Source organism: Protopterus annectens, chromosome 3.part1, assembly GCF_019279795.1.
Source record: "Protopterus annectens isolate FY-2018-M chromosome 3.part1, PAN1.0, whole genome shotgun sequence".
In the NCBI taxonomy this organism is placed as follows: domain Eukaryota; kingdom Metazoa; phylum Chordata; order Ceratodontiformes; family Protopteridae; genus Protopterus; species Protopterus annectens.
The window spans coordinates 10,929,191-10,945,273 of record NC_056732.1 but is presented as its reverse complement, the minus strand read 5'-3'; the positions used below and the strand labels follow the sequence as shown (position 1 = coordinate 10,945,273).

The window sequence follows — 16,083 nt, the reverse complement described above, 5'->3', positions numbered from 1 at the left end:
TTTACTTAAGTACATTGCTACATTTACTTAAGTACATTGTTACATTTACTTATACTTAAGTACATTGTTACATTTACGTAAGTACATTGTTACATTTACGTAAGTACATTGTTACATTTACTTAAGTACATTGTTACATTTACATAAGTACATTATTACATTTACTTAAGTACATTGTTACATTTAATTAAGTACATTGCTACATTCACTTAAGTGCATTGCTACATTTACTTAAGTACATTGCTACATTTACTTACGTACATTGTTACATTTACGTAAGTACATTGTTACATTAAGAACATTGTTACATTAAGTACATTGTTACATTTATTTAAGTACATTGTTACATTTACGTAAGTACATTGTTACATTTACTTAAGTACATTGCTACATTTACTTAAGTACATTGTTACATTTACGTAAGTACATTGTTACATTTACGTAAGTACATTATTACATTTACGTAAGTACATTGTTACATTTACGTAAGTACATTGTTGTCAGTCTGAATATTGTTGTTTTCTAACCACTGTAACGTAGTAAATATTATCGGCAGAGCTTTTTTCCCTGAGACTCTGCTGAAAAGGGGCTACCAAGTCTTATTGGATTATCTGGGTTAGCAAACAGAATAAATTAATAAATAAAGTAAGTAAACCTGTTTTAATCAATCAGCTAATCTGTTACAAGACCCTCCTTAATGTGTCAGGAATATCCTCCCTTCACCCCATGCAAAAGAGTAACTTTTGTGTTGTCAGCAGCTAATAGGATTTCCCATAGGTCAGGCAAGTATATATTCCTAATGTTAGGTATTTAAGCAACTACTGTGTAAGATCAGAGTGCAATCACCTGGAAACCACTTCTGTGATCACAACCAAATGAAACACAATGCTGTTAATTCAAATGGCAGAGATTGGAAACATACACCCTATGCAGAGACCGCAACTCCCAAATTTATATATATATTATATATATATATATATATATGGAAATTACCTCAGTGGTACAGCAGTAGCATTGTTGCCTCACAGCAAGAGGTTCTCCTGTTCGAGTCTTGGCTGGAGTGCCTTCTGTGTGGAGTCTGCATGTCCTCCCCGCGGTCGAGTGGCCTCTGAAAGACATGCGTGAATGGACGTGCCTTCGCTGAAGGTTGAGCATTGGGCTGGCAACTCGGCACCATCAAAATCGACTGCCAATCATTAGTGGACTGGAGTTCTGCTGTGGTGACCCCTAACCGGGAAAATCCAAAAAGACAAACAACATGTATAAAGCTGTGCTTAGCAATTTAAGCAAACACTGTTTTGTTCTAACAATACCAAGAAAGTAATTCCCAAGGCTGCAAGGATGCAGAGATTAAGGAAAAACAGGACAGCTCTTATTTAATTCTCTGGTGTCAAATTTGCTCTGTTATGTCTTCCTCTGAAGGAAAGTACTTCCTAACAGTTAGGGAAGAACTGTTGGGTTCTGGGATACATGCACTTATGTAGCCAGAGAAGTATGGTATGGATTTCATCAGTACGGTCCACAAACATTGTGAACATGCATGAGTATGACTATTCACAGAAAAAGTATCCCATTCTGATCTGTAGACAAGATATACCAAAAAAGGCCCTTTACAGGAAGGTTCTCTCATAGATCAACCAATACAGTAAAACACGTTATATTCTAGTGTAGTTATTTTAGTATTTTACTTAAGAAGCAGAAAAATTAACTTTTATTTAAAATAAACAGTGATGTAAGAAATGATGGCTACCTACTCATAAATATGTAGAAGTTGGATTTGCCCACAGATACTCATGTGTCCCCACTTTCATCCTTGAGGTACACTATGTCATCTCTTAATAAACAAAGAGTGCCCACAGACAAGTGATGGTTATTGCATTAACAGGCCTGAAGCAAGGAACACTTCAGTGCACCTTTTGTTCTGTTAATCAGAAGATAGCACTGCTGATAATGCATAGTATAGAAACCTAGTACTGAAACCATGTCATCTATAGGTTCTGTATGTACAAAGTCAGGCCAGGAAGTACAACACTGTCTAACTATGTAACTGTTTCGTACACACTCATATTTGTTATTGTTTCCACATGAAATACTGTCTAAGAACATGTATTGATTGTATAAACATTTTCTGTAACGCAATATCCTGAAGTCAATTTCATTTTTTTTTCGGCTTCTAAGCCGCACTAACCATCAGCCCATGTCCATGTCTGGATTGACACTTTCATTCCTCCATCCCACTGACTGGCCATGGTAGAGGACACCATCCAGGCAGTTACTGATGTTTTTTTGGCTCCTTATTCATTCTCTTCATTGCTTGATGTGCCTTCCAAACAGGGCTGGCAGTATTGGTCACATGACACTTATATAAAATTCATAATTACATCATTTGCATTGTCTGACTGCAGATCTACCCATTGCTTGGTAGGTAAGACAATTTAACAGCTTATTTACTGCAGGCTTTTGCACAGGGCCTACACCAGGTGGCAGCATGACAGAGAACTGGGCCTTCTGTCCCCCACTCTCAGAATAAGTGATCCAGCGTTAGCCGTTCAGTCCCTCCCTGTCTTCACCAACAACCAGGTTACCAGTCGATGCTGAATTGTCTAGGCCCCAGTCAAAGCTCAGTTCTTCCATACCTTGGCTCCAACTCTGTAGCCTTGTACTTTACCTAGTCTCTCACCTGTCCAACGTATAGAAGTTTAAGTGCTGTTAGTCATTTCAAAGTAAAATAATGAGGAAAGTATCTTTCCTCCATGCACCCCCAAACATTGATAATGAAGACAGCCCCAAACTGCAGTCAAATACTCTCAGTACTATGACAGTAACCAGATGAGAAAAACTAAAAAAAAACACTCCAATATTTTCTAAAAAGCCTTTTAGTATATATATATATATATATATATATATATATATATATATATATATATATAGCACACACACACACACACACACACACACACACACACACACACACACACACACACACACACATACACACGCACACACACACACACACACACACACACACACACACACACACACACACACACACACATGGTCCACTACAATCCAAAGTTTCTTCAATATTACAATTCCAGGCAAAAAATGAGTCTTGAGATGTTAAATAGCTTTTATATTCATAAATAGTAGAGTCCACCGCACAGTGGTGGAGAGCAAGCAAACAAACAAACTGGTTTCGCCCCTTGGTGTCATCAGTGTAGAGGTTTAGAGTGGTGTGTGTGTGTGTGTGTGTGTGTGTGTGTGTGTGTGTGTGTGTGTGTATATATATATATATATATATATATATATATATATATATGTATATATATGTATGTATATATATATATATATATATATATATTTCTTTTTTGTGTGTGTAAATATTGAAGATGTCACATGCTACCCAAACACCACCTAAAGGAAGATGATGACTTATTTCAGTCTGATTTGTAGTAAAATAGGGACGAAAGTGCTAATAACTTAATGATTCCATGTCATTATTTTGAAGAAGACGTGTCTGTACGATGGCTGGACAGGAGGTAATAGATCAACTGTCATTCATTTCAAATCAGGATGACAGACTTTTTTCCTATCGTCCACCTTGCCTGAGGTCAGATGTATTCACTCTTGTTCTGCTCTGTGGGTAAACTATCTCTTGCATACATGGAAAGTCCATACCATGATATGGGAAATTTGCAATTCGAACCATGCTGTGTGTATGCCACATATTCTCTCTGGTGTGCTGTGGTAATTCAGATTATCTTCTTTTAATGATTGTTTTTAAGTTTTGCAGCTCTTTTCAGTTGCAGACTGAACTGTACTATGTTTTCATGCATGAACAGATAACGGTGTAAAGTCAGAAATGTTTTTGAGCACCAAATTTTGCTGCCTTTAAATGTTATGTCCACTGTACATTACAAAAGTAACAGCATGTCATTAGATTATTGAGCCTTACAAAACTGTTCCTTTCTGCTAACATTTTCATTTTAATCAGAATGTGCTTTTTTACCTTCTCCACATCAGGGCTGTTTCTCCACAGTTAACACTTGCATGGCTTTGCTTCTTTCTATGTTAATTTCTCAACCATGTTTTTAACCTCCAGCCAGTTAACACCATTTTTACATGGAAGCTGTCCATGATACAACTCATGCCACCTCTGACATGCTTACTCATTTCCAAATGCTGCTATATTTAACTGTATTTACTTTTAGCATCAGTGAATGAAAACCATGAGATATACATGAAGGATTCTGTATCTGCCACAGAGGTTGGTACCGGACCGTACACCACTACCAAGGGCATTTCTGCAACAAACTTGATAATGACTGTGACACCAGAAAAGAAAGTAGAAGAGGACCGGGTCGAAGACGAAGTAAGGAAGAGACTGGAGGAGAATGAAGTCACACAAGTTACACCAGTCAGGCACGATGCAAAGGTACGGGTTCCTTGGTAATGTTTATTTGTGATACTTTAGCAGGAAGGGATTAACCTATATGCAGAAAAGTGTAGTAATTTATTAATGTTACCATACGTACTGTATAATAGTAAAATTGCCTGTCAAAACTAAATTTATTTGAAACACTATCTTCTGCTTATTTACTTAAAAAGTCAATTCCCAGTTGACAGAATTCTGTATAGCTGAAAATGTACTGTGTTTAAGAAGTATGTATCAAGATGGTCCCAGTTATATGAAATTCTTCTTGTTTTATAGAAAGCCCATGAGAAAAAGGCAGAAAATGTGTTGTATTTTATATGTTAGGCCCTGACAGTGCTAAAGTACAGTAGAGAATGGAAGTAATTATGTATTTTGTGCACAGAAAAGACTGAAGATAGTATACCTGAACTTTAAAATACAGAGATATACATTTTATATTGCAGTTTAATTATCTGGAGACACATGTATACCCTAACTATTAGTTTCTCTATGTATTGATCCATCTAAAATGCCAGGTAAAGTTCAGAGAAGCATGTGTTTGTGAATGCTGATTTTTTTTCTAAGCATTGAGAGGGAATTTACTCAAACTTCTTCCAACACATTTGCAATTTTAATTCTATTAACATTTTCCTTACAGCAAGGTATTTTCATGAGCTTAATGTTCCTGTTGCCAACCACGTCTCATTTGCCCTTGGGTGAAGACAGCCTCCCCAAGCATAGCAAGTATTGCCAAGGAATTATTTTCTTCTGATATTACTGGCTAATTGCAGTACAAAAAGCAGACAATGAGCAAAGAAAAAAATATATATGCTGTGAGCTAAGTTGTCTACAGATGTTGTTTCTCAGAAATCCTTGTAGATATTTCTAGCTCATTAAGCAAAGCAGAGAACAGTGTTTACAAATCTAATGTAATGTCAATTTTTGGATTTGTTATATTAAAATGGTGCAAAGAGCCATCTCCCTTTAACTTATTTGTTTGCACAGCTTTTATGTATTATTTTCAGGAGCACCTTGTTGTCAGTTTGTCTCATTTTTCAGAACTGCTTACTTCCTGGGCATCGGTATATCTGTAATATCCACATAACTCAAAGTTTGGTTTTTAGAAGTATTTGATTATTTGGCCATATTTTAACTTGTTTCTCCTGTTGACCTCATCAGTTGATATTGCTTTTGGGATGAATCTAAACTTATATGATATCAATGCTTTATTGTAGTTGCTGTTGTTGTGCTGTGGAAAATATTTTAATGCCACGACATTCCTAATACCGAGACACTGATAGCCACAGGTGCAAGTTTATTAATTGTTATGACGGCTTAAATCAAACTTGGCAAGAAGAAGGTGCTTTTTTGTGATATATCAATCTGTTCACTTGATATTTTTGTAATAGTTCACTAGTTAAGATCGGTTTGTTGATAGTTCATGGAGTAAATTAAGTAATAAATACAGTCACATGGTACAATTAAGACAAACCTCAATGAACAATAATAACTATACCATATTAAACTAGAGTAAAAGAACCTTAAAAGTGCATGAAAAAATATTCTAAGCCTGGGAACAATATAAAAATGTATAGCAGTACTGTTTTTTTGTAATTTTCGCACAGATTGCAAAAGTCTAAGACTGAATTTTTGGATTTGGAGGTATACAAGTATGTGCAAGACGGGCAGTTAAAGACTATGACATGCTATTAGAATGTTTCTACACTGCATATCTACATTACTGTAGTATGCATCCCACCTACTTGAAGCATAACATCATTAAATGGCAGTTGGTGAGGCTTAAAAGGTTAACTAATGATGTTGACAAAACTAGACATTCTTATAGAGGCTTTACATGACAGATGTTTATGTAGGGAATGCCCAATCAAATTAGTGCAGAATATTATCCAACAAGAAAGTAGAACCTACTCAGAGACGGTCTCTGCTTAACATACAAGGCCATGTCAAACCCTGATCTGTTGGACATGCTCCACGTAAAGAAATCCCAATCCCTCAGAGCTACACGCTCCAGGGATCTAAACCTTGTCATCACAATAAACAAAACATGCTGGAGGAATAGGTTCCTGACCCAGAGACTCCCCAGACTCTGGAATAGACTTCGCATACATGTCAAGCAGAGTGCTTCCTTGGCCCTCTTCAAAAGGAACATCGACAACTGGATGGTAGAAAGGAAATTTACCCCGGGGATCACATCACTCACCCTGCTAGATAGGGGTCCAGGGAGGTAAATATTGTGGAAAGAAATATCCAGGGAATTGTTATGGCTAGGCCTGTATAGGCCCTAGGGCCGATAGCCTAGTACCAACCTATGAACATAGGACGACTCATGCCACTACACAAGATTGGTCTTCAGCTATGTTAGTGGTGCACTTCTTGGATAGTGCGGCCATAAAAGTGACTATTCATAATAATCTGAGAATGTTAGAAGCCTGTGAGGAGGTTTTAGATGTGGTAGGTAACAAAAGTACAGTTGTGTACACTTACCATAAATGTAGATGTTCGAGTGTATTCACTGTTGCAGTCATTACATTTGGGTAATCTGCTGGCAGGTTGCACTCAGTCGGCCTGAATATCAAAGTATTGGGTCCTGCATCGGTTGCCGTCTCCTCTTCCATGACGTCAGGTCATCAGGAGTATAAAACAGGCAATCAACGCCATTTTCTTTAGTTTTTCTTGCCCCAGATGTCAGGTGCCCCCCAAATGGGGAGCAAAAAAAAAATAATATATATATCTATATATATATATATATATATAAAACTATAAATACATGCAATTGTCACAAAATAAACTTTACCTTCATCTAAAAGCAAATACACCACAAAGGCTGTAGAATATAGTGAAGGAAAGAAAAGTTGTAGAAAAGGGGGCTGGTGGGTGGGTAACCCGGACTGCAACAGTGAATACACTCGAACATCTACATTTATGGTAAGTGCACATAACTGTACCATGTTCTTCATGTTTCACTGTTGCAGTCATTACATTTGAGTAGAATCCCAAAGCTATGGATGAAAGGCTGGAACTAAATAGCATTAGGAGCAGCTGTAAGTCCCTGCAGAACTGCAGTGGCAAAGCCTGCCCTGGACTTAGAGAAGAGAGGCAAATGATTATGCTTTGTAAAAGTATGAACAGAGCTCCAAGTAGCAGCTTCTAGAATGTGTTTGGTTGGCACCCCTCTTTGAAAAGCTGATGATGTAGATGTAGCCCTGGTGGAATGTGACCTAATGCCCTTGGGCACTGATTTACCATGATGCAAATAGCAGAAATGAATGCAGTGGCTTATCCACTTTGAAATAGTCTGCTTTGAAATAGCTTTTCCCTCTGATCCTGCAGAAAATGCCACCAGTAGCTGCTCAGACTTTCTTAGAGATTTGGTGCTGTTTAAGTAGAATCTTAGTTGTCTGTGTACATCCAAGGAATGCAGAATCTGCTCCCTCTTGTTCTGCGGATTTGGGTAAAAAGTTGGCAGGTGAGTAGTTTGGTTAAGAGCCACACTGGATACCACCTTAGGCATAAAGGAAGGATTGGTCCTGAGGGACACCCTGTCTGGGTAAAATATAATAAAAGGCTCCACAGCCATGAGGGCCTGTAGTTCTGAAACCCTTCTTGCTGAAGTGATTGCCAGAAGTAAAGCTGTTTTCCATGATAAAAACGTAATATCTGCAGTAGCAGCTTGTTCAAATGGAGGCAGGGTGAGCTTTTCCAACACAAAATTGAGGTCCCATGCAGGAATTGGTGATCTTCTGGGAGGCCTTAAATTTTTGGCCCCTCTAAGATACTGTTTTAGCAAAGGATGAGAAAAGATCAGTGGCTCTGTGTTGTAATGAGCCGAGATGGCAGAGGCATGGATTTTTATTGATGAAAAAGATAGGCCGTTGTCAAGCATCTCAGTCAAGTATTGTAAAATCTGAGGAATATTTGGCTTTGCTGTGTCAGTTCCTTGTGCTTGGTTCCAAGCACAGAATCTCTTCCATTTATCAGCATAAGATTTTCTAGTACTAGGCCTTCTGGCTTCCAAAATGACATCCATCACAGATTTACTGAGAGGTGTTGTTTGAATAACTACATGATAAGCCATGCTGCCAGGTTCAGAGTTTGGAGCTAATTGTGGAGGATTTGATTGTTCTGCTGAGACAGTAGGTGAGGTATTTGAGGCAAGTACCAAGGAGAGAGTTGAGACATATTCCTTAGGATTGGGTACCAGTGCTGGCGAGGCCAGTCCGGGGCAATTAGAATAATTTTTGGGTTTTCCTGTCTGACCTTTAGTAGGACCTTGGGAAGAAGAGGCAGAGGAGGAAAGGCGTAGACTGATAGTTTTTTCCAACTGAAGGATAGGGCATCCACTTTCCATGCTTGTCTGTGATAAGTCCTTGTGCAGAATTTGTTCAGTTGATAATTCTGGGGAGAGGCAAATAGATCTATGTCGGGGCTACCCCATTTCTTTGTTATCATGCTGAAGACTTGTGGATTCAGTTTCCACTTGTGAGGGTTCATAAGGTTTCTGCTTAAGTCGTCTGCCAGAGTATTTTGTTTTCCTGGTAGGAATTGAGCTTGAATATGTACTTGGTAAGTGAAGGCTGTCCCCCCCAATGCCATGGCTAGTCTGCAAAGGGGGTAGGAATGTGTGCCCCCCTGCTTATTTATGTACTAATAACCATGGTGTTGTCCGTCTTTATCAGTAGTTGTCCTGGATGAAGTAAGTCCTTGAAGGCTGTCAGGGCATTCTGAACAGCTAACATCTCTTTCTGGTTGATATGCAGATGCATTTGTTTTGGGCTCCATATGCCCTGAATGCATCTCTCCACCAGGTGGACCCCCCAAGCATAGTCTGATGCGTCTGTAGTTAGGGTATGGTTGGCAGGGGGTAGAGAGAAAGACCATCCCATGTTCTGGTGACATGTCTCTGCCCACCAAAGAAACTCCTGTTGTAGGCAGGGAATGAGAGTAATCATTGTTTCAAGACTGTGACAATGTTGACTCCATAAACCTTTTAGGTACCACTGTAGTTTCCTCATATGCAGTCTTGCATATGGAATCAGTAGAATGCAGGATGCCATGAACCCCAAAGCCTGCAGAATTTGTCTTGCAGATAATTGGGTTTTTGTTGCCATCTGTTTGAAGTAAATAGTCAGTTGCCTTTGTTTGTCTAGCATAAGGTAAGCCATCTGGGCAGTTGTATTCAAGCTTGCACCCAGGAATGTAATCTTTTGAGAGGGTACCAGTTGTGATTTCTTTTTGTTTATTGTGTACCCTAGGCACGTTAGAAGCCTTTTCACAAATGCCAGATGTTGAAGAAGAATGTCCTTGTTTTCTGCTTGAATGAGATAGTCATCCAAGTAAGGATAGATTTGTATACCTCTTTGTCTGCAAAATGCAATTACTGGTGCCAGGCACTTTGTAAAGACCCTGGGTGCAGTAGATAAGCCAAAGGGCAGTGCAGAGAATTGGTAATGCATAAAACCAGCCTTGAAGTGGAGGTATCTTCTGCACAATTTCCTTATTGGGACATGCAGGTATGCCTCTTTTAAGTCTAGAGTCACTAGCCAAGCGTTCTTGCCCAGCATGGGCAGAAGCTGCTACAAAGTTAGCATTTTAAATTCTGGTATGTCCAGGAATGTGTTCAAAATCGATAAATCCAGTATTGGGCACCAGGCATTGTCTTTTCTGGGTACCAAGAACAGTCTTGAGTAAAACCCTTGTCCTTTTTCCTGTTCTGGTACTGTCTGAATAGCCCCCAAATCCATGGGGGACGTAACTTGATGTTCTTCATGTTTCACTGTTGCAGTCATTACATTTGGGTAATCTGCTGACAGGCTGCCCTCAGTCGGCCTGAATTTCAAAGTCTTGGGTCCTGCGTCAGTTGCTGTCTTCTCTTCCATGACGTCAGGTCGTCAGGGGTATAAAACATGCAGCCAACGCCATTTTCTTTAATCTTTCTTGCAGCACGGTGCCCGAAGCAGAAGCATTTTGCAAGTGCCGGTCAGCCAACTACTGAAATATTCATGTTTGAGTTCCAGAACCGAAGTCTTTACTAAAGACTAAGTACCCGTTGGGGAAACATTTTTCTTGCTTTTTACCGATGTCAGAAAAAGTTAATAATTGTATTACTTGTGGAAAGCAAATACCTCATAAGGATTTCCATTTATACTGTATTCCTTGCCTAGGCCCTGATCACAACATGCCTGTCTGTCAGTTTTGTGCTAGATTTAACCAATGCACTATTAAGCGCCAGTATATTTTTGCATCAAAATATTTTGGAAACAGATGTAACTACCCAGAAATGTCATTGGATAGCAATCCGACTACCGGAGTACATAAAAAATGCAAAGAAAAAGACAGAAAAAGGCAGTCAAGATCCAAAACCGACGATGAAGCTTCTCCTAAGCCAGTCGCCAGTTCGCCGGTACTCAGTGAGGTGCTTTCGCAGCCCCTGATACCCGCCACCTTTGAGTTGCAGACCTCTATCGACACCCATATGGAGTCCAGAATGCCGCAAGATACTCACGGTATTGGACCGACGGATGTATCTCCCTCAGATGGGTCCAGATTCGCTGAGCAGGCACCGGCTTCTGAGGGTGTATTCAGACCTCAACATTTGTGTATTAAACCGACGACAGCTGCAAAACCAAAAACAAAAGCAACTTCTGAAACTAAAAAACCGACGCATGAGCCACGTGCACAGGCTGCTATGCTTAAAAAACAGGTGATCAAAATGGCTGAAGATCTTATTACCTTGATCAGGGGTACCCATCCCCCTCCAGATAAGAGGCCTAGGCAAGACACTGACTATGAATCTTCAGATCAGGTTTCTATTTCTTCTGATTCCTCTTCTAATCAGGAATTATCTATTCCTCCCTATGAGGATTCTGATGCTGAGGAGTCTATTCCATCTGCATCTCCTCCTGAGGATTATTCATTTGGAGAAACCTTGCATACTTTGAGGGAGCATTTTCACTGGGAGAGTCAAGACTTCTCAGAATCAAAAAAGAGGCTCAGGGATTTCCGTCTTCCCCCTCAGCACAGGCCTTTAGCCATTCCCCCTGTCCTAGACATTGTGGATGATGTGTTTTCGGAGTCAAGCTTGACCCCTGATTCCTTAACTCTGGCTCCCAGTAAGCCTGACGGATATTACAGGGTCCCTCACTCACATAAATTTTTATTTAGAAACCCTGCTGCTGATCCTGAAACTATTTCACAGGGTCCAAAGGGAGTTAAGGCCTCAACAGCAAAAAATCCTACCCCCTCTGACAGGGACTCAAGGGTACTGGACAGATGGGGAAAAAAGGTTTATACATCTACAACCTTGGCAATCAGGGCCTTAAATTGTAATTTTCATATGCTTAAGTACCAACAACATGTTATGGGATTGCTGAAACAGAAAATGATGTTGATTTCAGAATGTGCAGAAAATAAGGAATTGCAGGAATTATTGCATGCAGCAAAACAGGTTGGAAAGCATACTTTGCAATGTGGTTTTGATTCTTTAGAGGCCTCCTGCAGGGCCGCAGTTACTGGATCTGTGATTAGGAGGCATACCTGGTTAAAGGAACAAAATTTGCCTGATCATGTTAAAGCTAAACTGCTAGATGCACCTTTACAGCATGATTCTCTGTTTGGTATTAAGGCAGAGGAGGTTTTAAAGAAAATGGAAGACAAAGCTAAGTCTATGCAAACTGTTAAAGAATTTTTACAAGTGCAGCCACCAAGATTCAGTAGATACTGGCCTACAAAAATTTGGTCCTTTCCTGTGTCAGACAGAGCTCAAAGGGGCAAATCCAGATGCCCTAAGGGTTCCAGATACCAGGAGCAAGATTCATACAGGTCAAAGCAATGAGGCGTATCCACCTCCAAATGTGGAGGAGCTAAAGCGCAGACCTACAGAAAGCAATCCCAATGACTTCCCTCTGCCTATACCAAGCACTTATCTTTTGGCAGCACCCATAGGGGGAAAATTAGCACTTTTTGCTCAAAATTGGCAGCTATTAACCCAAAACAAGTGGGTACTAAACATCATATCACAGGGATACAGATTCCATTTCCACACTCTGCCGATAGCAAATGGTTGGCCAGATCTGCCAAAAAATCAATGGGCAGAGGCACAGAAACAGGTTACATCCCTTATGGATATGGGGGCCATTCAGATAGTACCAGAACAGGAAAAAGGACAAGGTTTTTACTCAACTGTTCTTGGTACCTAGAAAGGACAAGGCCTGGTGGCTAATACTGGATTTATCGATTTTGAACACATACCTGGACATTCCAAAATTCAAAATGCTGACTTTGCAGCAGCTTCTGCCCATGCTGGGCAAGAATGCTTGGCTGGTGACATTAGACCTAAAAGAGGCATACGTGTATGTCCCAATAAGACAATCACACAGAAGATACCTCAGATTCAAGGCTGGCTTAATGCATTACCAATTCTCTGCACTGCCCTTTGGCTTATCTACTGTGCCCAGGGTCTTTACCAAGTGCCTGGCACCAGTAATTGCATTTTGCAGACAAAGAAGTATACAAATATATCCTTACTTAGATGACTGTCTCATTCAAGCAGAGAACAAAGACACTCTTCTACGACATCTGGCATTTGTGAAAAGGCTTTTAGTATGCCTAGGGTACACAATAAACAAAAAGAAATCACAACCGGTACCCTCTCAAAAGATAACATTCCTGGGTGCAAGCTTGAATACAACTGCCCAGATGGCTTACCTTATGCCAGACAAACAAAGGCCAACTGACTATATACTTCAAATTGATGGCAACAAAGACCCAGTTGTCTGCAAGACAAATTCTGCAGGCTCTGGGCTTCATGGTATCCTGCATCCTACTGATTCCATATGCAAGACTGCATATGAGGAAACTTCAATGGTACCTGAAAAGTTTATGGAATCATCATTGTCACAGTCTGGAAGCAATGATTCCTCTCGTACTCTGCCTACAACAGGAGTTTCTATGGTGGGCAAAGGCATGTCACCAAAACATGGGACAGCCCTTCACTGTCCCCCCTGCCAGCCAAACCTTAACAACAGACGGATCAGATTATGCCTGGGGGGCCCACATGGCAGGAAGATGCATTCAGAGCATATGGACCCCAAAACAAGTGCATCTGCATATCAAACAGAAGAGATGCTAGCTGTTCAAAATGCCCTAACAGCCTTCAAGGACTTACTTTATCCAGGACAACTACTGATAAAGACGGACAACATCACAGTCATGTGGTATATAAACAAGCAAGGAGGCACACACTCATACCCCCTTTGCAGATTAGCCATGGTGCTGTGGGACACAGCTTTGACCTACCAAGTACATCTTCAAGCTCAATTCCTGCCAGGAAAACAAAATACACTGGCAGACGATTTAAGCAGAAACCTTATGGATCCTCACGAGTGGCAACTAAATCCACAGGTCTTCAGCATGATAACACAGAAATGGGGGAGCCCAGATATAGATCTATTTGCCTCTCCTCAAAATTATCAATTGAAAAGATTCTGCACAAGGACTTATCACAGACAAGCATGGAAAGTGGATGCCCTATCCTTCAGTTGGAATAACCTATCAATTTACGCCTTTCCTCCTCTGCCTCTTCTCCCCAAGGTCCTACTAAAGGTCAGAAAGGAAAAAACAAAAATTATTCTAATTGCCCTGGACTGGCCTCGCCAGCACTGGTACCCAATCCTAAGGAATATGTCTCAACTCCCTCCTTGGTACTTGCATCAAATACCTCACCTACTCTCTCAGCAGAACAATCAAATCCTGCACAATCAACTACAGACTCTGAACCTGGCAGCATGGCTAATCAGGTAATCATACAAACAACACCTCTCAGTAAAGCTGTGATGGATGTCATTTTGGAAGCCAGAAGGCCTAGTACTAGAAAATCTTATGCTGATAAATGGAAGAGATTCTGTGCTTGGAATCAAGAACAAGGAACTGATACAACAGAACCACATATTCCTCCGATATTACAATACTTAACTGAGATGCTTGACAAAGGCCTATCTTTCTCATCAATTAAAATCCATGCCTCTGCCATTTCGGCTCATTACAATACAGAGCCACCAATCTTTTCTCATCCTTTACTAAAGCAGTATCTTACTGAACAACACAAAACCAAAACTGTTCCCAGGACAAAACCACGATCCAAAATAGTTGCACAATTATTTTCTTTATTGTAATACAATAAAATGGTTGAGCGTTTTCATCTACCCAACGTAGATTTCATCAGAACACTTACACATTCAAAACCTGCCCATTAAATACATTAAAATGCCCGCCTTTTACACCACCTGATCAATTAACCATCATTTAAAATTTAAAGACATAAAACAACAGTACATAAAATCAATAAGGTTGTAAAACCACTGAATAATATAATTAAAACTGCCTCATAAACTATAACAAAATGGTTATAAGCTGAAAAGATTTTTTTGTGTATATAGTGCATGAAACCAAAATCAAAAACATTACATGTTGATAGTGTATGATGTATATTTGAAAGTACAATAAAATACATAAAATATTTCATTATATTATGTACTTTGACAAGCCTTATATATTCCTAAAAAAATATTTATTTAAATGAATAAAATTAATTAAAAAAATCATAAAAAATTCATATGTATCCTATGCCATAATTAATTTCTTATAAGGGGTTTAGTGGGGATATATTCATTCATACCTGGGGGACTAGCTGCATTAAGTTTAATTTGCCATTTAATTTTTTTTTCCCCCAGTATAGCTTTGATGTTACCTCCCCCAGGGTTGCTATTGACCACTTCTAAAATAGCAAATTTAAAAGAATCGCAGCCTACACTATTAACTAAATGTCTGTAAAGTGCATTGTTCATATCTTTCTTTTTTATACAATATAGATGGTCATAAATTCTATTACGTAGTCTTCTGTCAGTTTTTCCAACATAAAAACTGGGACAGGAAGTACACTTCCCCAAATATACAACATGTTGGGACTGACAGTTTCCTTTACAAAAAGATATTCTACTTCTTAAAGTATTCTCTAAACTAATACTCTCCAACTGTAAAATGGACGAACATTGATTACAATGTCCACATTGCTTAGTCCCTTTCATGTCATTATTCCCAACATGATCTCTATAATTGGACCTAACATCAATCATTCTTTTGAAATCGTCCCTGTTTTGTAAACATAGGTGGGTCTCTCACCTAATTTCTCACAGATTCCTTCATCACTGGTAAGTATATTCCAGTTACTGTCAATGACCTTTCTAACTCCCCCTAATGTTGCCCAAATTGTAATAAACACGCCCTTTGATATTCTTCCCCTGATTTGTTGCATCGGTTTGCATTGGATGATAAAAATCCCTTTCCTAGGTCTGGTGGATATTTGTTACCCCATTCTCTTATAACATATTCTGTGACGTCCTTTATCATATGTTCCGGGTAAGCCCTTTGTCTAAATAGATTACCAATGAATGCCATCTCAGTAATCATATCTTCCCTAATAGATGTCATCCTGGCTGCCCTTATACACTGCCCTTTTAAAATGCTATGTTTCTGTGTATAGGGATGATTACTAGAGAATTTCAGATAGGCATTACAAAATGTATCTTTCCTAAAAATCTTGGACTGGAAAGTTGTTCCATCACTGAATATGTGGGTGTCAAGATAGTTGATCC

The 16,083-nt window shown here is 39.4% G+C and overlaps 1 protein-coding gene across 1 annotated transcript in view; it reads left to right on the top strand.

Moving 5' to 3' along the window:
• The window catches only part of EPB41L3 (erythrocyte membrane protein band 4.1 like 3), a gene marked incomplete in the record, with an annotated part of 1,523,429 nt that overhangs the window by 1,111,746 nt on the left and 395,600 nt on the right, over positions 1–16,083 (top strand). Inside the window, 1 exon segment of the mRNA XM_044066506.1 lies at positions 4,212–4,435. Within this exon segment, the coding sequence (XP_043922441.1) occupies positions 4,212–4,435 (224 nt within the window).